The following is a 22191-nucleotide window of genomic DNA, read 5'->3' as shown; positions in this document are numbered from 1 at the left end:
TGCCAATTATTTTTCACTCTGACTTTACAATTTATCTAAACTGACACCAGTGCCTTTTCCTGTAAAAGTTTATTTGTGTACAAAACAAATCGGTTTTGACTTTGACATTTTTTATAAAAAGTTCATAATACATCACAAAACTAAGGCATGTAAAAAAAAATACAGCTGGCTTCCCATGGGTTCACTGCCTTTTTTCAGTGCCACAGAAATTCAAAGTCCTTGAAGCTTGCTGAAAATACCAAAGAAAAACAGTATTTAGAAGGTTTATTTTAAAAATAGTTCATAATGTTCTCCTATTTCTTTATCTAGGAAACACTTGATAATGTTTGCAACTATTTAAAGACCTGAAGTATCTCATGGTGTGATATTTTAATATTAAAGTAGAAGTTAAATGGGCTGACCCATTATTAATTCCCTGGGAAGGTTTCTCCAACAAGGAGAAGATAAATTTATGCTTTTCCTCATGGGTTATACCATCATTATTTCAAACAGGTAAATTTTCATCCATTTTAAGCCCTTTGATACATTTTAACACTTTTTTGGTGTTGCAGCTAGCTTTTCTCCAGTCAGTGGAATTAAAAAGTGCAGATTTGAAAATATGTGAAATCAAAGCCTGAAAGTGGCTTCTGGGCTTGATGATTATCACAAAATGAAGCAAAAAATTTTCCTAAATGTAATTAATTTATGTAACAACCATCATCCCCAGAAACAAATCTCCTTCCCAATTAGTTCTCTATCACTGAAAATCAGTCAGTGCAATCATCTCCTTTCACTTTTGAATTGTGCTTCCCATCACTGATATTTGTAATTTCTACATTTATTGCTCCAGTTCTGGGCATTTGGATTTGTTACACTGCCTAAGTATGAAGTTTAAGTTAAGCTGCTGAAATATTAATACACGTTAACACTTTTGGTGTTACAGCTAGCTTTTCTCCAGTCAGTGGAATGAACAAGTGCAGATTTAAAAATATATTAAATCAAAGCCTGAAAGTGGCTTCTGGGCATGATAATTATCACAAAATGAAGTAAAATCTTTTCCCAAATTTAATTAATTTATGTAACAACCATCATCCCCAGAAACAAATCTGCTCTCCAGTTAGTTCTCTATCACTGAAAATCAGTCAGTGCAATCATCTCCTTTTACTTTTGAATTGTGCTTTCCATCACTGATATTTGTAATTTCTACATTTATTGCTCCAGTTCTGGGCATTTGGATTTGTTGCACTGCCTAAGTATGAAGTGTAAGTTAAGGTGCTGAAATATTAAAATATTACAATTCTTATGTGGTTTTTATCTTATTTTTATGATAATCAGAAACTCAGCACATAAGAAATAAATATTTACCTGTCTTCAACTGTCTTGTTGGAGGGGTAGAACACCTTGAAGCAAAATCCACTTCTGGGAAACGAGCCCTGTGAAGGAAAAAGGGGGGAAAAATCCCATTTATGAGAGGAAAATGGCAGTGCAGGGGTGATGAGGAGGGAGGGGAGGTGCTCACGGGGTTGATGCAGAGGCACTCGCTGCTGGTGACACTGAAGGGGTCGTGTTTGTCAGCTGTGACCAGCAGGTCTGGCAGGGGATAAACCCTCAGGGAATAATCGTAGGCCCAGAACACGGGGCTGACGTACACGGGCAGCGGGCTCAGGTGGCCCTGCGACAGAATGGTCTTCACAAACTGCAACAGCAACAACAAACCACAAACATTTGGTTTTGAGCATTACACCTGGGATGAAATGGTCTTCACAAGCTGCAACAAAAAACCCCACAAACATTTGGTTTTGAGCATTATACCTGGGATAAAATGGTCTTCACAAACTGCAACAGCAACAACAAACCACAAACATTTGGTTTTGAGCATTACACCTGGGATGAAATGGTCTTCACAAAATGCAACAGCAACAACAAACACAAACATTTGGTTATAAGCATTATGCCTCGGATAAAATGGTCTTCACAAACTGCAACAAAAAACCCCACAAACATTTGGTTTTGACCATTATACCTGGGATGAAATGGTCTTCACAAAATGCAACAGCAAAAACAAACCACAAACATTTGCTTATAAGCATTATACCTGGGATAAAATGGTCTTCACAAGCTGCAACAAAAACCCCCACAAACATTTGGTTTTGAGCATTATACCTGGGATAAAATGGTCTTCACAAGCTGCAACAAAAAACCCCACAAACATTTGGTTTTGAGCATTACACCTGGGATAAAATGGTCTTCACAAACTGCAACAGCAAAAACACACCACAAACATTTTCTTAAAACATTATGCCTGGGATAAAATGGTCTTCACAAGCTGCAACAAAAAACCCCACAAACATTTGGTTTTGAGCATTACACCTGGGATGAAATGGTCTTCACAAAATGCGACGGCAAAAACAAACCACAAACACTTGGTTAGAAATAGACGAGGCATTTATCCCCTGGGATAAAATGGTCCTCACAAACTGCAACAAAAAAAAACCCAACAAAAACAAAAACATTTTTTAAAAATTAAAAAACAAAAAAAACCCATAAACACTTGGTTTTAAGCATTACCCCTGGGATAAAGTGGTCTTCATAAACTGCAACAAAAAACCCCCACACACATTTGGTTCTTCACAAACTGCAACAAAAAAAAAAAAAAAAACCAAACCCACAAACATTTGGTTTTGAGCGTTACACCTGGGATAAAATGATCTTCATAAACTGCAAGAAAAACCCCCACAAACATTTGGTTTCAAGCATTACACCTGCGATAAAATGGTCTTCACAAACTGCAACAAAAAAAACACCAAAAACAAAAACAAACAAAAATTACATAAAAAAAACAAACAGAAAAAAAACAACCAAAAAAACCAAAACAAAAAAACCCCAAACACACAAACATTTGGTTTTAAGCATTACACCTGGGATAAAATGGTCCTTACAAACTGCAACAAAAAAACTCCACAAACACTTGGTTTTGAGCACTACACCAGGGATAAAATGGTCTTAACAAACTGCAACAAAAAAAAGCCAAAAACAAAAAATTAAAAAAAAAAAAAAAAACACAAAAAAATAACCACAAGAAAAACAAAACCCACAAACACTTGGGTTTAAGCATTACCCCTGGGATAAAAAAGTCTTTACAAACTGCAACAAAATAAACAAATCCTCAAACACCTGGTTTTAAGCATTACACCTGGGATAAAATGGTCTTCACAAACTGAAACAAAAAAAAACAAAACAAACCAAAACCAAACAAAAATTAAAACCAAAACAAAACAAACCCACCAAAACAAAAAAAAACCAACCCCACAAACTTGGTTTTAAGCATTACACCTGGTATAAAATGGTCTTCACAAACTGCAACCAAAAAACAAAAAAACCCAACCAACCAAACAAATATTTTAAAAAATGAACAAAAAACTCCACAAACACTTGGTTTCGAGCATTACCCCTGGGATAAAATGCTCTTCACAAACTGCAAATAAAACCCCCCAAATCTTGGTTTGAAGCATTTGCTGCAAGCTCAGTTCACCCCTGCACGTGTCAGTGTGGGTTAATAAAGAACCTTTTTAAAACTGGAAATGTTTGGGGTTTTTTTGTATCTCATTCCTGCTGATTATTAATGATTTCCAGAGTAAAGCAGTGAGCTGCTCCTTCCTTTCTTCAGTTGTGGAGGTTTTAATACACAAAGGCCTTTTTAAAGGCCAGCATTTGAAGATGTCACAATTATCTCATCAGTCAGACTCTCCAGGAGAATCCCTTACCTGTTCCTCCAGCCCAGAAAGCACCAATACTGCCACAACTCTCATTTTTTGGCTTTTATTTTCCTTACTGCTTTCCAGTTAACCACACTTAAAAAGTCTTTTCCCTGAACTGAAGAAATCCTTTGATTCCCAGATGATTTTCCTTTCTTTGGGACAAAATTTCCCTCTCTCTTGTTTCTTTTCCCACTGATGGCTGAATTAAAATAGGCCAAAAAGGCAGAGGAAAAGTGGAGTATGCAAAAAAACAACCTGCAGAAAGTGCTGCAATTCCACATTTCCTTCCCTTGCAAGAGGACAGGGAAGAGTCAGGAATTGAAATGTGCCCCCAAAACCAAGGTAGCTCAGTGTCCATGGGGTGTTCACAGAAACACTGAGCTAAAACACCTTTCTGAGGCAAACAAACACAGAAACTCCTGTAAAACAAATAAAACCTGACTCCATCCACCACTGCAATCAGCCAGGACTACCTGGATGGTTCTCATCCATTATTTCAGTCAATCCCCTCAGCTCCTGCTGTGGATTCATTAAGTGCAACCACAACCCAGAGCTCACAGATGGGTGAGAAGCAGAATTTCAATTTCAGCTGAGGAGACAAAACAAGCAGATGAATTTTAGAGGAATTTGCTGCTCTACTGCAAATGGCACTGGGTAACCAATCAAATCTTTTAAAAAATTGTGATTTCCATTCAAATTTGCCTTTAGGAATCAGTGTTTCTTGGCAGGACATTGAGGTTTGGTTGCTGCTCTGAAGTTCTGTGCTCAAGGGCAGCTCCAGTGTGATAGAGTCACTCAATCCCACCTTAAACTATCATGGTTTGAGTTATTTTGCTGTCAAAATGTCAAGAAAAATAAGAATTCTCAATGTATAAATCCTTCTCACAACCCCTCTGGGTTACTCATGCAATGTGACACAAAAATGAGCATCAGAGCCCCCAAATCCAGCCCTGCTGATCAATAAAATCAAAAATCTTGGCAAAAATTGGTGAATTAACTCACTCACATGGTTGGGAATGTCCATGGTGCTGCTTGGGAAGCGAACACAGTTCCTGCACATTTTGTTGACCAAATCTTCCCGGAAAATAATGATTTCCTGGGTGCAGTACTGAACCCTGAGTGAAAACAGCAGGGAAATTAATTCAGGTTAACCTGAAAATGAGGGAGATGCATTAGAAAGTTGATCTCCCTCTAATACAGACAATTGAATGAAAAGAATACTTTCCCTTATGATGCTTTTCAGCAGGATTTTTATATTCAATATCATTTTCTTAGCACTACATCCTTTCTTCACTGATTTTTTATGTCTTAGTGCATTTAAAACTAGTTACAATTCATGAACGTGAAGAGTTCTATTAATTTGAAAAATTTAAGGCAAATTTTCCTCAATATTTACATGCTTTGAAAATTATATTTGCACATAATTTATTTTATAAAATTAGCAGTTACATGGTTACCTGCAGGGATTTGTGGTGAAAACTGAAAATGGCACCAGCTGTCTGAATTCCTGAGTGATATTTTCAGCCAGGGGAGGTCTAAAATAAATAACAGAGGTATCAACAAAGACTCTTACCATCTTTAACTCAAATTTCACTCAAAATTCCAAGATGTCAGGAAGGGAAGCAAACTGACCTTGGTAAAATGGAACCAGGCCCAGGATCTTCAGGACCAGGGACAAACACAAATCGGCTACTGCAAAAAAAATAACCAGAAAAAAAAAAAAGTTTAACAAATCACTTTTGTATAAACTGATCTAAAAACTGGGTCTGATGTTCTGAATTCAGAGAGCAGGAGCCAGGGAAGTATCCCAGGGAGAGACCTTGGCTCCCTCCTTAGCACTTTCCATGCCCAAGCTATTTTAGATAAAATCAAGCTCACCCTGCTCCCAAACAAAGCTGCAGGCCTGTTACAAAAGCAGCTTTTTATCTGATCACAGCTGCCTCACAAGACACAGAAAATAGGGTAACTCTCAGCTTCTGCAAGCAATTAAAGGCTTCACAAAATAAACAGATTTCCCCCTGCTCTGTACCTTTGGTGGATGCTGGGATATTCACATATAATATCTGCCAGAGCCTTCAAAGAACCTGGGAAAAGCAGGGCACAACACCTGGTTAGAAATAAACAAACAAACACACCTTGGGTGGATCCCCCTCTGCTGAAAGGGTTTCTTTTCTGCTCTCTTCATTTGTTTGCCAGCATGATTTTAATTCAGTGCACGTGTCTGGCTGTTTGCAAGGACCTCACCTTTCAGGGACTGGATTTGATTTTTGCCATATGGTGCAGATGAAAAATTTCCACAGAAGAAAAAGCAGGTGGGAGGTGCAGAGGAATAACCTGGGAGAAGAGAGGATCTGTGAGTATCTGTACCCATCTGTGCCCGTCCACTTCCAGCACCCAGCCCATCCCAGGAAAAGCAGGAACTCAAACAGCACTTCAGGCTCTGCTGCTATTTATACACCTGACTGATTTTCTTGATCCAGGCTGTTTTCAGCTCAGAAAGGGGATGGCAATGCACAAATGTCACTTTGAGGGAGCCCTGTGGCATTTCCAGGCTGAGCTCCAGCAGTGCTTGTGTGCATCCAACTCCTGCCCCAGCCACAGAATCACACCAAGTGCAATTATTATAAATAATGCCATTTTTAAATGCATTATTGCCTTCAAGAAGAAAACAGCAAACAGGCAGCATTGGGCTGCTATTAACCTCCCTGATCATCCCAATTTAAGGGCTCTCCCAACATCCAATTCCCCCTCTGGCATGACAAAGCAACAGTAACTGGAATTGCCTGAGCAGCTTGAGGATCTGATGAGTGCTCACAACCTCACCCATTAACTGCTTCAAAGCAAAGGGGGGGAAAAGGAAACCTGATTCCCATCCCTGAAATAAAAATAGAAACAACTACTCAGGCATTCATCTCACACCCCAGTTCCTCTCCATTTTCCTGACACACAGAATCACACTTGGATTTACTTCACTGCTTTTCAAAGGGCTGGTAAATAGAACAGAATTGCTTAGCCCAGAGAAATGGCTCATCAATATTTTCCCTTGCTCTCCCCCACAGCTGCTCGTTCAGTTGACAATTAAGGTTATTACTGGCCTGTGAAAGTCTCAGAATAGCAAATGCAAGGTGAGCATCCCTGCCAGGGGAGCTCAGCACACAAAGCTCAGGGAGCAAAGTCCCTCCCTGCCCTCAGCACCTGCAGGCCTGCCTCGAGCCCAGGGTGCCCAGCTCTGATCCAGACACTGAACTGGTTTGGAACTCCTGCATGACTCTGCTCATTTGTGTCCAGCTCCCTTTTGCTGAGCAGCAGCCTCCCACCCTGAATTCTGGGCTGGTTTGAAACTCACACTTCCATGGTGCCCCAGGCAGGAGGGACAGGCTGTTCCCAAACTCAAGGAGCAATTCAGAAATGCTCCTTTATATTGCATCAATGTTTTATCCAGTGCTGTCCCCATTACTGATCCCAGAATCCTGCAGTGAGTTGGGCTGGAAGGGACCTTAAATCCCATCCCATCCCATCCCATCCCACCCCTGCCATGACAGGGACACCTCCCACTGTCCCAGGCTGCTCCAAGCCCATCCAGCCTGGCCTTGGGCACTGCCAGGGATCCAGGGGCTGCTCTGGGAATTCCATCCCAGTCCCTCTCCACCCTCCCAGCCAGAATTCCCAATTCCCAATCTCCCATCTGGCAGTGGGCAGCAATGCTCATCTCCCTGAACTAAGGAATTAATCTTCAGGTTAAGCCCAGGAAGAACTTTCAGGAGCAAGGGAAACATTCCTATCACAGCCCAGAAAATGGCTCCTGGTCAAAACCCTATTTGTACTGAGAATTTATGGAAACAAATCAGGCAAACAAGGTTTAGAGTGGAAGCAACTCTCACCTACCTGAAAACATCATGTGAAGCTTTTCCAGCACCTCTGCTTGGTCCAGCCACACATCAGACACAAACACAAACATGGCATCCTCATTCTCCTGCTCCAGCTGCTTCAGCTTGGCAGAAGCCTTCACTGATGTTGAGGAAGGGCCTCCAAAGAAGTTGATGTTCCCATAGAAGGCTCTGCAGCATTGAAATGCCCCAGTCAGGATCCCAGCATGGTTTGGGTTCAAAGGGACTTTAGAGCTCATCCCATTCCAGTGGGATGGGATCCATTCCACTCCCACTGTCCCAGGGATCCACTCTCTCAGCAACAAGGAATTTATGATTCCCATGGAACAGTTGCCTGGCTTGGCCATTGAGAAGGGTTTACATCCCAATTTCCATTAATAAGCACAACCCAAAGGCTTTTGGAAGGGTTTTTCTGCCAACCCTACAGAGCCTCCAAGCCCAGAACTGCTTTCTTAAAATGGGATTTATTTTAAAGCATTTGGGGAGGAGGAAGAATAACAGACTTGAATGTCAGAGAAATTACAAAATAACAATGATCTGACTTAGAAAGCCCAGGGAAAACATGGAGTGAGGCTGCCAAAAGCCACTTTTGTACCTCGTGGTAGCAGAAGGCTCAGTGGGCGGAAATCCAAAAGCGTTCACATGGAAAACTTCATCTTCATACCAGCCTAGGAGGTTTTGGAAGAGCAAAACAGCAAAAGAACCCTTGAGTTTTTCTAAGAGCATCATGTCCCAGACATTAGTCAGAGCTGGCAGCCGTGCTGCACTGCCAGCCCCAGCCTCCATCAATCCCTCTCTGGGGGCAGCAGAACCAGAGCAGGGAATGAGCTGGGTGGAAAAAGGGCTGAGAAGGAAATCAACTTTGTTTTTAAACCCCAGCTATTCCTGTGAGTGGATTTGCTGCACAGCCACAGAACAACCCCTGAAGCACACAAGGATTGCCTGATTTTGCTGGCCCCATCCCAGTGCTCCTCCTTGTCTCAAACCCCACTGTTGAGAACAGAAGGAACTTGGTGATTTATTTATTTATTTATCCCCACTCTCATTTCTGCTCCCAGCTTCTTCCTACAAGCATAAAACACCCCAGAAAACAGACTGAGATCCTGGATCTTGCACAGAGGAACATTCCACAGACAGAAATAGCCTCTTTTTTTTTCTCTCTTTTTTTTTTTTTTTTTTTTGCTAAAACAAGGCTCCAAAACTGCAAGCTCTTACATCATCCTAATGAGAAGCCTCATTAAAAAGCTTTGCCAGCACAGAGCAGTATTTTCAGATCATTAAATCGTTCCTCTGGTTATTCCAGGCTGTCTTCCTAATCCACTCATAACTTCTCCAAGCATGCTGGGGCCAATCCTCAAAGCTGCTCACATTCCCCAAAACCCCCAAATTCCTCCTCTCTGCCTCCAGAGTCACAGCAAAAAGCTGAAGGCCAAAAATCTCAGTGATGGTCACCAAAATGAGACTTCTCTGCTCAGCCACAGCTTGAGCAGAATAATTTATTACAAGCTAAAACATAAACCCAGTCTGCTTTACCTTCTGCCAGAACAAAGGAGGATTCAGTGTATAACCCACTGTGGAACTGGTGCAGCAAGGTTAAGGAATGTATTTTTCTTAAAGTAAGTTTTTGAACCAAAATTTTGCTAATGGATTTGGACAGCACTGAAAGGTCACAGGCTGCCTGAAGAGCCTGGAAATTCCCTGGTACCTGAGCAGGTAAGTCCAGAGAGAGCCCAGGAACTGGAGCAGGCTCTGCTTCCATGGGGAGGGAAAGTCCAATGTCCAAGGGAAAGGCAGGACAAGGAATTGCAAACGAAGGAGAAAGAGCTGCAGCTCCCAAGATGGAATTCTGAATGGTCAGCATTGATTTGCTGTTCCATTTCAGATCCTGCAGCTCTACAGGAAATTCCATCACAACAAAAGGATATTGCTTTACTAAGGTCTAGCTGCACCACTCCTGTGGGGTCTTCTAGGAAAAACTTCCCCTACAAAACAGGATTCATTAATAAAGCAAAATATACCAGACACACAAATACTTCAATCAGAAACATCTATCAGTCAGCATTCAGAAATCATTTGGTTGGTTTAATGTTTTAAGACGGCAAGAAATGAAAATAATGTCATTTATAGGAAATGTATCTCAGCAGCTTCCCTGGGAGCTGCTGCAGTTGGGATTGCTGGTGTTCCCCTCCCTAAAATCACAATGCAGGGCACTGGCAACTCCAAACTCAGCCACTGGAAGCTCGAGCCTCTCAAAGGGACAAGCCAAAAAAATCCTCACTGCTTCTGGTTGCTGACATAAAAATTTTATAGTGGGAAGACAAATAAAGACATTTCCACACACACTGGCACTGAATGCTTGTGGAAAAGTCTCTCAGAATAAGTCAGTGTGAGATATTTAAGTTTTCTCATTTTTAATGCATTACAGTACTGAGTGAGCTGTGATCAGAGACCCCACAGCATAAAGGAACTCACCTCCTTGAGCTGAGTGATCATCCCCAGCACAATCACTTCTCCCACCTTAGCTGGGCTGCCCAAGAGAGTCTCCACTGTCTTTAGCTGGGGTCAAAGACAAAGAATCCAATCAGAGTCAAATCAAACCCTCCAAACTCAAACTCCCTTGGTTGCTTTTTCCCCCAAAGCCCCACAGAGGACATGGCTGTGCATGAACACCCAGCTGAGCCAGAGGATCCAGGCTCATCACCAAAATCAGAGCCTGATTTCTGAATGTGCCTTAGGAGCACATTCCCAATAGCGGCTGCTAGCATAAAGAACTGCTGTCATTATTTGGATTAAAACTGGAAAGAACTCCCAACTTCTTACCTGGAATTTGTTCTTGCTATCATCAGGATGAGCATCCACTGGTGAAGGAGTGAACAGCTCATGTCTGTGAGTCCTCTGCACAAACCAAAATTGAAGTGACTCAGTTTAAAAAGAAATGAGCACCGCCAAAAAGGCAGTTTGCTACAAGCACTATGCAAAACAGAAAGTTCTTCAGAAAGAAGAAAGTAAGAACTTCAGAAAGTTCTTACTCCATCCAACAACTTTTAATAATTCTTTTGACAAGAACTTACTTCCAAGAAACAGATGATCAATAACACCAGATCATAAAACTAAGCCTAAAAAATGCACGAGGTAATAAAATAAGCCTAAAGAAAGTGAGCAGGGTGTGTCTGGGAGGAGCAGGGTGTGTCTGGAAGGAGCAGGGTGTGTCTGGAAGGAGCAGGGTGTGTCTCTGGAAGGAGCAGGGTGTGTGTCTGGGAGGAGCAGGGTGTGTGTGGGAGGAGCAGGGTGTGTCTGGAAGGAGCAGGGTGTGTGTCTGGAAGGAGCAGGGTGTGTCTGGGAAGAGCAGGGTGTGTCTGGAAGGAGCAGGGTGTGTCTGGAAGGAGCAGGGAGAGCAGGGTGTGTGTGGGAGGAGCAGGGTGTGTGTGGGAGGAGCAGGGTGTGTCTGGGAGGAGCAGGGTGTGTGTGTGGGAGGAGCAGGGTGTGTGTCTGGAAGGAGCAGGGTGTGTGTGGAAGGAGCAGGGTGTGTCTGGAAGGAGCAGGGTGTGTGTGGAAGGAGCAGGGTGTGTCTGGAAGGAGCAGGGTGTGTGTGGAAGGAGCAGGGTGTGTCTGGAAGGAGCAGGGTGTGTGTGGGAGGAGCAGGGTGTGTGTCTGGGAGGAGCAGGGTGTGTCTGGAAGGAGCAGGGTGTGTCTGGGAGGAGCAGGGGGTGTGTCTGGAAGGAGCAGGGTGTGTGTGGGAGGAGCAGGGTGTGTGTGGGAGGAGCAGGGTGTGTGTGGGAGGAGCAGGGTGTGTGTCTGGGAGGAGCAGGGTGTGTGTCTGGAAGGAGCAGGGTGTGTGTGGAAGGAGCAGGGTGTGTGTGGAAGGAGCAGGGTGTGTGTCTGGGAGGAGCAGGGTGTGTGTGGAAGGAGCAGGGTGTGTGTGGGAGGAGCAGGGTGTGTGTGTGGAAGGAGCAGGGTGTGTGTGGGAGGAGCAGGGTGTGTGTCTGGAAGGAGCAGGGTGTGTCTGGGAGGAGCAGGGTGTGTGTGGGAGGAGCAGGGTGTGTCTGGGAGGAGCAGGGTGTGTGTGTGGAAGGAGCAGGGTGTGTGTGGGAGGAGCAGGGTGTGTGTCTGGAAGGAGCAGGGTGTGTCTGGGAGGAGCAGGGTGTGTGTGGGAGGAGCAGGGTGTGTCTGGGAGGAGCAGGGTGTGTCTGGAAGGAGCAGGGTGTGTCTGGGAGGAGCAGGGTGTGTGTCTGGAAGGAGCAGGGTGTGTCTGGAAGGAGCAGGGTGTGTGTGGGAGGAGCAGGGTGTGTCTGGAAGGAGCAGGGTGTGTGTGTGGGAGGAGCAGGGTGTGTCTGGAAGGAGCAGGGTGTGTGTGGGAGGAGCAGGGTGTGTCTGGAAGGAGCAGGGTGTGTCTGGAAGGAGCAGGGTGTGTGTGGGAGGAGCAGGGTGTGTGTGTGGAAGGAGCAGGGTGTGTGTGGGAGGAGCAGGGTGTGTCTGGAAGGAGCAGGGTGTGTCTGGGAGGAGCAGGGTGTGTGTCTGGAAGGAGCAGGGTGTGTCTGGGAGGAGCAGGGTGTGTGTGTGGGAGGAGCAGGGTGTGTCTGGAAGGAGCAGGGTGTGTCTGGAAGGAGCAGGGTGTGTGTCTGGAAGGAGCAGGGTGTGTGTGGGAGGAGCAGGGTGTGTGTGTGGAAGGAGCAGGGTGTGTGTGGGAGGAGCAGGGTGTGTGTGGGAGGAGCAGGGTGTGTGTCTGGAAGGAGCAGGGTGTGTGTGGGAGGAGCAGGGTGTGTGTGTGGAAGGAGCAGGGTGTGTGTGGGAGGAGCAGGGTGTGTGTGGGAGGAGCAGGGTGTGTGTGGGAGGAGCAGGGTGTGTCTGGGAGGAGCAGGGTGTGTGTGTGGGAGGAGCAGGGTGTGTCTGGGAGGAGCAGGGTGTGTCTGGAAGGAGCAGGGTGTGTGTGGAAGGAGCAGGGTGTGTGTGGGAGGAGCAGGGTGTGTGTCTGGAAGGAGCAGGGTGTGTCTGGGAGGAGCAGGGTGTGTCTGGAAGGAGCAGGGTGTGTCTGGGAAGAGCAGGGTGTGTCTGGGAGGAGCAGGGGGTGTGTCTGGAAGGAGCAGGGTGTGTGTGGGAGGAGCAGGGTGTGTGTGGGAGGAGCAGGGTGTGTGTCTGGAAGGAGCAGGGTGTGTCTGGAAGGAGCAGGGTGTGTGTGTGGGAGGAGCAGGGTGTGTCTGGGAGGAGCAGGGTGTGTGTCTGGAAGGAGCAGGGTGTGTGTCTGGAAGGAGCAGGGTGTGTCTGGAAGGAGCAGGGTGTGTCTGGAAGGAGCAGGGTGTGTGTGGGAGGAGCAGGGTGTGTCTGGAAGGACAGGTCCCTCCCTGGCTCTGACCTGCTGCAGGATGGAGTAGCGCTCCCGGAACAGCTCCGCCTTGTCCCGGGCAGTCCCAAACAAACTCGGCCTGGGCAGGTCAGTCATGGCCAGGCTGCAGGGAACCAACACAAGCCCAGGGTCACACAGGGATATTCCCACAGCAAGATGAGTTACTGATCTGAAAGGCCTGGGAGGCTGCAAAAGCCGCACCCTGATTTGGGCACATTCCCGCTCAGGATCCTGAGTTTCTGCATTTCTGCATCCATTCCATTCCCCTCTAACTCACAGGCCTTGAGATTTATCCTTCCACCCAAAGAGACCTCTGCAGAAATCCATTTTAAAAAAAGCAGTTATGCCTTTAAGCAGTTGTGAACAAAAGCATTATTCCTGCAGTTTCTCACCAGCTGCTCCTAATTTTTCTTTGTTACTGTTTGGAGCTCTCCTTAGAAACCCCCCAGGGCTTCAGAGAGCTGCAAGATACAGACTAAGAAATAAATACAGGCAACAGACAGATCAAATTTATTAAAAAAATAAATTTAAACAACCCGATGTGAGAAAAAAAATAACCCCAAACTACCTTTGGTGATGTACGACCTTAGCCTTACTGTCTTTTTTATTCATTACGTGGAATAAACTTGGTTTATGGTCTTAAACATTTATTGCTTTTCTCACTCAGGCTTCAGCTGAACAGAGCCAAGAGGGAAAGATTAAAACCAGACTTATCCTATAGAGGTTTTGTTCTTAAAACAGAAAGTGCTTGAAATTTAAAATATTGCAGACTTACGGCAGGAACTTCTTTCTTTCTGAATTATAAATAAAACGTGGGATGTCAAAGGCTCCAATAATGTTGAAAACATTTTCTCTGAAATAAGAACAGGGACAGATTAACTGCATGTTACCTTCCAAGCAAAACCATTCTGTGATTCCATGAAGTGGGTGAAACAAACTGACAAATATGTTCAATATCATCACCACTTCTCTTTCTATTTTATTTTCTATTTCTTAGTCTATTTTCTTATTCATCTTTTAGTTAAATAATGAAAAAGACTTGTCCCTGTGATCTGTAGAGCTTTTCCCTTCAGGACTCTGCACTGAGAATCTGTACAAATGGATTTCTCTTCACTTCTGGAGCAGAAAAAAACCTACATTGAGTCTAAAAACGCACCACAAAGAAGAGTCACCCTCACACCATCTGCATCATAAAGATTCCAAAGGCAAGGAGCAAAGCTAAACCCAAATTTTCTCCATCCTGAGAGGCTGGGGGATGACAAGATCTAATTGACATGCCCAGCAAACCATCTCTTTTCATGCTCTGCATCAATGATGTGAACACGAAAGGAAACACATCCATCAGCATCAAAATGTTCTCAGAAACTCCAGTAATTGCTCCACACTTTGTTATCACAGAAGGGAAATCAATCAGGGCTTCAAAAAACTAAACAAAAAAGCAGGAGCAGGCACCCCAGAGGAAAACTTCTCCTAAGTGCTTTCAGAAAAGAAAGGAACAAAGCAGCAACTTGAGATAACTTTCATCTAGAGCAAAGCAAATACAGCATGGCCAGAAGTGTTGGTTAATATTCCACCTGCAGCACACCCAGTACAACCCCAGGAGCTGAATTCCAGAATTCCAGGTTCTGTTCAGGGCCCCTGGAGGCCCAGCCATGAGAACAAAGGCTCTGAGGAGCAACCTGGTGATGCCTTGTGCAGGCTGCCCCAGAGCAGGGGCTGGATGGAGTTCCAGAATAAAGCAGGGATTCATTCAAAGCATCTCCTCCATGCATCCACCTTGGGCAGCACCAGAGCCCAGCCAGGGCTGCACCCAAGATCAACCAAAATGGCCCCAAAATGCACGGCCGGGCACGGGCTCTGTCCCTGGGATCAGTTCTGCTCCATTTGCACCTTGCAGTTCATTGTCCCATTCCAGCTTTAGCCCCTGCAGTCCCACCCTGCTTGTTTTTCTCTCTCCAGCCCACGGGGTTTGTGCTCTGGGGCTGAGGTTTGGGTCATTTGTCCTTGGTGCCCAGCTGGAGCAGGAATTGTTTTGTCTCCCTGCTCTGTGCACAGAGCTCAGAACTGCACCTCATCAGAACCATCCCCTGATATGGAGCCCAGATCCTCACACTAAAGCAGCACAGAATGTGAAAAACATAAAAGCTGAACCTGAGGCATCAACTCCATCACTGCCCCGGGGAACTTTTCCATGAAGAAATGTTCCCAAATTCCAATCCAAACCTGCCCTGGCCCAGCCTGAGGCCGTTCCCTCTGCTCCTGTCCCTGTTCCCTGGAGCAGAGCCCGACCCCCCGGCTGTGCCCTCCTGGCAGGAGCTGTGCAGAGCCACAAGGGCCCCTGAGCCTCCTTTGCTCCAGGTGAGCCCTGCCCAGCTCCTCAGGGATTCTGCAGCCCCTGCCCAGCTCCCTTAGAGTCTCCTGGGGCTCCCTGTCTGAAGGGAAATTCAGGTTGGATATTAGGAAGGTTTTTTACAGAAAGGGTGATGAAGTTCTGGAATGGCTGCCCAGGGAGGTGGTGCAGTCCCCATCCCTGGGTGTGTTTAACAAAGCCTGGATGTGGCACTGGGTGCCAGGGCTGAGTTTTTGTCTCCCTGCTCTGTGCACAGAGCTCACCATCCCCCTCATATGTAGCTCAGACCCACACACTAAAGCAGCACAGAACGTGAAAATATAAAAGTTAAACCCTGAGGCATCACTGGAGCAAAGGCAAAAGCACAAGAGAGCAATGCCTGCACACAGTGCCTGGCACTCCTGTCCCCAGGAGGAACAAGGAAATGCCAGCACTCCCAGAAGTGCCCAGAACATTTGTAATGTCACCCTACATGGCCTCATCTGGGGCACGGCTGCATTCCTGGACTGCTGCTTCCACCAGGGGCTGCTCAATCATGTTGGATGACACTGCAAAGAAAAATCCCAAGGGTTAAACCTGCAGCAAGGAAGGAAGTGAGTCTCCAACATCTCACATTCAATGGCTGAGTCTCCTCACAGGAACACACACAAATAATTCATGTAATGGCACACAGATGGATCACTTAATATTGCCACCAAATGGACACATTCCACTGGGGAAAAAATACCCCAAACATGCAGAACAAGACAATTATAGTTTATGCAAAGCTGCCAAATATATCACAAATGTGTTAGAGCAGAGCTCTCACATTCTGCAGGTTAATTTGGTTCCAGAACATTATCACAAGGATTGCTGCCTGAATTATTCCAACACAGTTCTAGAGACAGGCATATTGTTGTTTTCATTAATTTATATTGATAACTTAAATGAGTTTGAAGGCCTCCCCACACTCATAGGTAAGAATTCCTACAAAATATTCCATTAAAATATTCCTTCAAAATATTCCTTCAAATTATTCTTTCAAAATATTCATTCAAAATATTCCTTCAAAATCTCCCATCCATTCCTGCCCTCTGGCAGTGGGAAGCCATTCCCTGTGTCCCATCCCTCCAATGTGTAAAAAAATTTAAAAATTTTAATATTTTAAATTGCAGTTTCAGGTACAAAGATGTCCAAACAAACTTTTAGTAATTGTCACATTGTTGCAAATCTCAGTGTTTAACCAAAATAAAAGGCAAAAAAATACATTTATCTCAATCAACCCTTTATATCACAAAGACACCTCAGTGCCTCTGCTGCCAGTCACTGTCTTTGTCTTGGTGACATCAGAAATGCCAGGAAAATTGGCTCAAGAAAAAGAAATTGTTTACTTACAAGGCTGTTTTTCAACTGCATCGATGACATTTTCAATTATTTCATCAAGTTCTCCCTCACTGGTAGACTGGAAAGCTTCAGTGAGATACTTGAGGGCATCCCTAATCCCAGAGGAGAAAGCACAAAAAGCAATCAATGTTCAATAGTTGACACAAACTGTGCTGATTTTGGCAGGTGTGCACATCAGCACCACGTGGCTTGTGGTTAAAAAGCAGAAATAATCAGAAATAATTAGCTCTGTATAATACCACGTTGGTTTAAGTCAAAGAAAAAACTCATTGGGATTGAAAATATCAGGGAAAAGATGTGGAGAACCTCAGCCTCACACAAAAAATTTCATGTTGGAAGGGAATTCTGGAGACCCTGTGGTCCAACCTTCCCCTGAAAGCAGGGTTTGGGTTATGCTGCCCAGGGCCCTGTGGAGCCAAGCCTTGAGAGCTTCCAGTGGGGGAGATTCCAGCATTCTCTACTCCATCAACTTCAAAGTTGAATTAAATTTCAATGAAGAATTAATTGTCTCTTGCCCTGCCACTGTGCATCCTTGAGAACACTTCTCACTTTTAGGAAGACTGGGATTAGCTCCTCATGAATCTTCCCTTCTTGAGGCTAAATCAACCCAAATCCTTCACATCCACTCCAAGCCAGGTTCTCTGACCTTCTAATCATGAAATCCCAGAATGGTTTGGGCTGGAAGGAACCTTAAATCCCACCCAGTGCCACCCCTGCCATGGCAGGGACACCTCCCACTGTCCCAGGGTGCCCCAGTGCCCAGCCTGGCCTTGGGCACTGCCAGGGATCCAGGGGCAGCCACAGCTGCTCTGGCAATCCCAGCCCAGCCAGGAATTCCCAGTTCCCAATCTCCCACCCATCCCTGCCCTCTGGCACTGGCAGCCATTCCCTGGCTCCTGTCCCTCCATCCCTTGTCCCCAGTCCCTCTGCAGCTCTCCTGGAGCCCTTCAGGCCCTGCCAGGGGCTCTGAGCTCTCCCTGGAGCCTTCTCCTCTCCAGGTGAGCACCCCCAGCCCTCCCAGCCTGGCTCCAGAGGGGTCCCAGCCCTGGAGCAGCTCCATGGATTCCTCTGGATCATTCCAGCAGCTCCATGTCCCTCATTTTGGACTCCAAATCCGGGCGCAGCCCTGAAGCTGGGATGTCACCAGAGCAGAGCTTCCAGCTTGTCCTGCTTCCCCACAGCCTACAGCCCCCACAGGACTTGCTCCAGCTTAACAATATATTTGAAATTGGAGTTATTTTAATTCTCAATAACACAAGATTTAGAAATCAGGTTCTTCCCTCAACCTTAGTCAAGAGTCCCACATTAAAAATAACAATTTTCTTAATAATGTCATCTGCTGGCCAGCCCAAGTGGCATTTTGGTGATCAGCCTGACCTTCAAAGTGTCTCAGCTCGGGGAAGTGTGGAGTCAGGAGTTCTGGACTTGTGCTCCTCTCTAATGAAAGTATCAGGGCACTGTCCAAAATAACCACATCCCAACCATGACAGAGAGGGAATTTTATTGATATTAACAAACACAAGAAAGAAAGGGAAAATAAGAGCGATGGGAGACCAAATCTCTTTTAATCATGACACCTTCCATTGCAAGCAGGAATCCCTTCTCATTGACCTTGGCATCTCTAAATAACACATCCCATTATATTGGAAATAAACCATTCCTGTCTTTGGAAATGCCATTCCTTCCTCTAGCAAAGAGTGCTGAGCACAAGACACTCAACCAAACACCCGGCACCAGCATCAGGGAGGGCTGCAAGGGGAGACCATGGTGGCATGGTGGCCTTTGGTGGCACCCAGGGTCATGAGAGGGATGGATGGACGGACGGACGGAAGGAAGGAAGGAAGGGGCCCGCAGCAGCAGGACCGGCTAAAGTGGCTTTGGAGGAGCCCTCAGAGGCCTCTATGCGGGGGAAGGAGGAAAAGCGGGGAAAGGCAGCCCCGACTGCGGGGGACGCGGAGCGGCCCCGGCCCCATCCCCATCCCCATCCCGCACCGGCGCTCCCCGGGCCCGAGCCCGCCCGGGGCCGATCCCTGCGGGGCCGGAGCAAGATCTAGGACCGGACCAGGGTCCGGGACTGCAGCAGGGTCTCGGGCCGATGCAGGGTCGGGCCCGGCGCTACTCACGGGCGCAGGACGAGCCCCCGCAGCCGGAACGCGGAGCTCAGGCGGCGCCGCAGCCGCTCGGGCTCCATGGCGGCGATGGCGCCAAACGCGGCCGGGCCGCCCCCTCAGGCCGGGCCGGCCCCGCCGCGGGAGGAGCCGGGCACGGCCCCGCTCAGCCCGGGTGGGCCCAGCGCCGGTGCCAGACCCGGCTTGGGGCAGGGATTGTCCCTGGCAGTGGCTGCAGAATCCCTGAGGAGCCGGGCAGGGGCTGCAGAATCCCTGAGGAGCTGGGAAGGAGCTGCAGAATCCCTGAGGAGCTGGGAAGGAGCTGCAGAATCCCTGAGGAGCTGGGCAGGGGCTGCAGAATCCCTGAGGAGCTGGGAAGGAGCTGCAGAATCCCTGAGGAGCTGGGCAGGGGCTGCAGAATCCCTGAGGGAGCTGGGCAGGGTTGCAGAATCCCTGAGGAGCCGGGCAGGGGCTGCAGAATCCCTGAGGAGCTGGGCAGGGGCTGCAGAATCCCTGAGGAGCTGGGCAGGGCTCACCTGGAGCAAAGGAGGCTCAGGGGCCCTTGTGGCTCTGCACAGCTCCTGCCAGGAGGGCACAGCCGGGGGGTCGGGCTCTGCTCCAGGGAACAGGGACAGGAGCAGAGGGAACGGCCTCAGGCTGGGCCAGGGCAGCTCAGGGTGGGCACAGCAGGAATTTCCCCATGATAAGGTTTGTCCAGCCCTGGCACAGGCTTTCAGGGTGGTGGTGGAGTCCCCATCCTTGGAAAGATTTAAACATCATGTGGATGTGGGATATGGGGACATGGGGCAGTAGTGGCCTTGGCAGACTCCACATCTATAGAGGAGATCCTACCTCAACAATTCCCCGATTCCATAAAACACTTGCTGTGACAGACACAAGTTACCCAATACAATTATTCATACTGTCACTTTGTTCCTTTGTAGCTCACAATATTTCTCCCTCCTCTTTCCCTGCAGGCCCAGCACAGGCTCCTCTGGATCTCCAGTTCTCCAGAGTCTCTCACTTCAGATTTTCTTGGCACAAAACATCCATCAAACACATCTGACTGTGAATTGGTCCTGTGAGCACAGGATGCTCTCCAGGGCTGTTTTTATATAATCACAGCATCCCAGAATGGTTTGGATGAGAAGAGACCTTAAAACTCATCTCATTCCACCCCTGCCATGGCAGGAACACTTTCCACGGTCCCAAGTTGCTCCAAGCCTCATCCAGCCTGGCCTTGGACACTGCCAGGAATCCAAGGACAGCCACAGTTCCAGGATTGTGGAGCAGCTGCCTTCTCTCCAGATGGAAAACACCTGATACTTCATTCAAACACTCATGCCCATCTCTCAAAGTACAGCTCTGATTCCACAGAAGGCTCACAAAGCAACTCTTGAAAGAGTTTGATCAAAAGACTGCAGGGATTTACAGACAGACAGAAAATGTCAGCTATTTTCATTCTCAACTGCATCATTTATAATTGCTCCTCGTCGGGGAGTGAGCTCATGGGTGAAGCTGCTGCTGCTCTCTTCAGACAAAGCTGCCATCTGACAGGTCTCAGCTATTTTGGCAGGAAATATGATTCATTTTTTGTCACAGGCATGCAGCTAGGTGCACATTATAAGCCAAATTCTTACATAAGTACCTTCATTTGCTAAAATTACTGCTTATTCTCCTTCTAAGAAAACCTGATGCTGCCATTCAGCTCCTGTCTCGCCACATGAAGGAAGGTGCACCTGGAGAAGGGACGTGCCCCTTGTCCAAAAATAGTTTTCTCTGAAGCTGTGACCAACCAGGGAATGCAAAGCACACTCCTACAGCATCCTGCTGGATTTGGGGGCTCTCTTGGCTTGCCTGGAGCCTCCCACCAGAGATATAAAAGTATTCCAGCGTGAGCTGCAGCCTTGTGTTCCACTGAGCCATCTGCAACTCTGCAAGCCGGGCCCAGATCTTTGTTTCTGTCACCTCCTGTGGCTTTGTTGGACATCACAGCAGCTGGAGAGGGACTGGAGAGAGCCCAGAGCTCCAGACCAGCCAGCGTGGATCTGCCTGGATCCATGGAACTGTTTTGTTACACTGACAAACAGCTCATTTCCATGTCTGTCACTGCTGCACTGGCAAAATCCCATCTCCTGAGAGAGCACATGGCAGCTCTACCTGACCGAGAGTTCTGTGGATAGAGTTTGTCTGCTTCCCATGGCTTTTTCACCTCTTCCCAATGCTGGCTCCTGCACTCTAACCACCATCCCAATGCACCAACAGTCCCTTGCCTCATTTTGAGCTCAGGACAGGTCCTGATCTCTGTGTCACCACTGAGAGAATACCTGGAGCTGTGCCAGGCCCTGGATGATCCCTGGGGGTCCCTTCCAATTCAGGAGAGTCTGTGATTAATATTACCAGTTTATCAATGTATATATTATGTATCATCAACATTTACATATATATTATTATATAAATATAATATATATTTATCAAGGTATATAAAATGTATAATTAACATTTCCCCCCCTAGATCCAACAGAGGAAGTGCGTCCTACCATCACAAGAAAATCCTGACAATTATTTTCTGGTGCCCTTTCATAGGATGCTAAAGTGCACATTTCTCCCACGTTCTACTCTATTTCTGAAGAGCTGTACCTGTTTTATTTTGAATTCCATTCATTCAGCCGGACACAGAGTTCAGCTGGAACGGAGTCAATTGTCGACAAAACAGAGTAAGAACTGGAACTGTCCAGCTGTTTAATTACTATCAGGTACTATTTCATAGCTGCTGCTTCTGGCTTGTCTCACCTTCAGAGAGACAGGGAGTTCTGCTGTGCTTGCCTTATCACAGAATCCACAGGAACACGGAATGGTTTGGGTTGAAATGGACATTAAAGTCGATTTCATTCCACCCCTGCCATGGCAGGGACACCTCCCACTGTCCCAGGGTGCCCCAGTGCCCAGCCTGGCCTCGGGCACTGCCAGGGATCCAGGGGCAGCCACAGCTGCTCTGGCAATTCCATCCCAGCCCCTCCCCACCCTCCCAGGCAGGAATTCCTTCCCGGTCTCCCACCCATCCCTGCCCTCTGGCAGTGTGAAGACATTCTCCCTTGTCCATCACCCCGTGCCCTTGCCCGGAGCCTTAAACGCTTTGGGACCCAGCTCCTCCCTCCCTTCTCGCCTTGTGGTTTGCGTTTAGCTCTCCTATCCCCGAACCTTCTTTCCTCCTCTCGCGCCCATTATTCACATCCTCCCGCATTATTCACATCCTCCCGCACGGGTTATTCCGCCTCACGCCTCGGCCCGGCATTGCTGCCCGGCATCGCTGCCCGGCACCGAGGGCAGCGCGCTCGCCCCGTCCGCTCCCACCCCGACGCGCGCCGGGTGCCGCCCCACACTT

At 47.1% G+C, this 22191-nt stretch overlaps 1 protein-coding gene across 3 annotated transcripts; it reads right to left on the bottom strand.

The window, feature by feature from the left end:
- Positions 1-56: 56 nt before the first annotated feature.
- POLE2 (DNA polymerase epsilon 2, accessory subunit) lies at positions 57-22057 on the bottom strand. Of its 3 annotated transcripts, none has more exons than XM_059473657.1 (19): positions 22008-22057; positions 16690-16790; positions 15788-15863; positions 13741-13818; positions 12975-13068; positions 10445-10519; positions 10097-10180; positions 9550-9606; positions 9158-9206; positions 8220-8292; positions 7623-7795; positions 5982-6071; positions 5767-5821; positions 5370-5429; positions 5195-5272; positions 4744-4852; positions 1499-1675; positions 1345-1412; positions 57-229 (listed from the first exon to the last, which is right to left on the bottom strand). In XM_059473657.1, the coding sequence occupies exons 3-19, from the start codon at positions 15850-15852 to the stop codon at positions 211-213; spliced, it is 1404 nt and encodes a 467-aa protein (XP_059329640.1). In that variant the 5' UTR covers positions 15853-15863; positions 16690-16790; positions 22008-22057; the 3' UTR covers positions 57-210. The 3 variants fall into 3 exon arrangements, with proteins under 3 accessions (XP_059329640.1, XP_059329639.1, XP_059329638.1); XM_059473656.1 differs by lacking the exon at positions 22008-22057 and adding an exon at positions 18822-18919; XM_059473655.1 differs by lacking the exons at positions 57-229; positions 22008-22057 and adding an exon at positions 18822-18919 and having other exon boundaries at positions 1319-1675.
- Between the last annotated feature and the right edge of the window lie 134 nt (positions 22058-22191).

Source organism: Ammospiza nelsoni, chromosome 6 (genome assembly GCF_027579445.1).
Source record: "Ammospiza nelsoni isolate bAmmNel1 chromosome 6, bAmmNel1.pri, whole genome shotgun sequence".
Lineage (NCBI taxonomy): Eukaryota > Metazoa > Chordata > Aves > Passeriformes > Passerellidae > Ammospiza > Ammospiza nelsoni.
The sequence above is the reverse complement of the archived record's forward strand: the minus strand, read 5'-3'. Positions and strand labels throughout refer to the sequence as shown.

Bases quoted from the DNA above. Each gene is read 5' to 3' on its own strand.
- POLE2 (XM_059473655.1), bottom strand. From the start codon at position 18,889: ATGGAGCCCGAGCGGCTGCGGCGCCGCCTGAGCTCCGCGTTCCGGCTG. The intron at 13,069-13,740 runs GTAAGTCTGCAA...GGTTCCCTGCAG, and splicing joins GAAAGAAAGAAGTTCCTGCC to CCTGGCCATGACTGACCTGC. The intron at 8,293-9,157 runs GTAAAGCAGACT...AAAACCTCCTAG, and splicing joins CTCCTTTGTTCTGGCAGAAG to GCTGGTATGAAGATGAAGTT.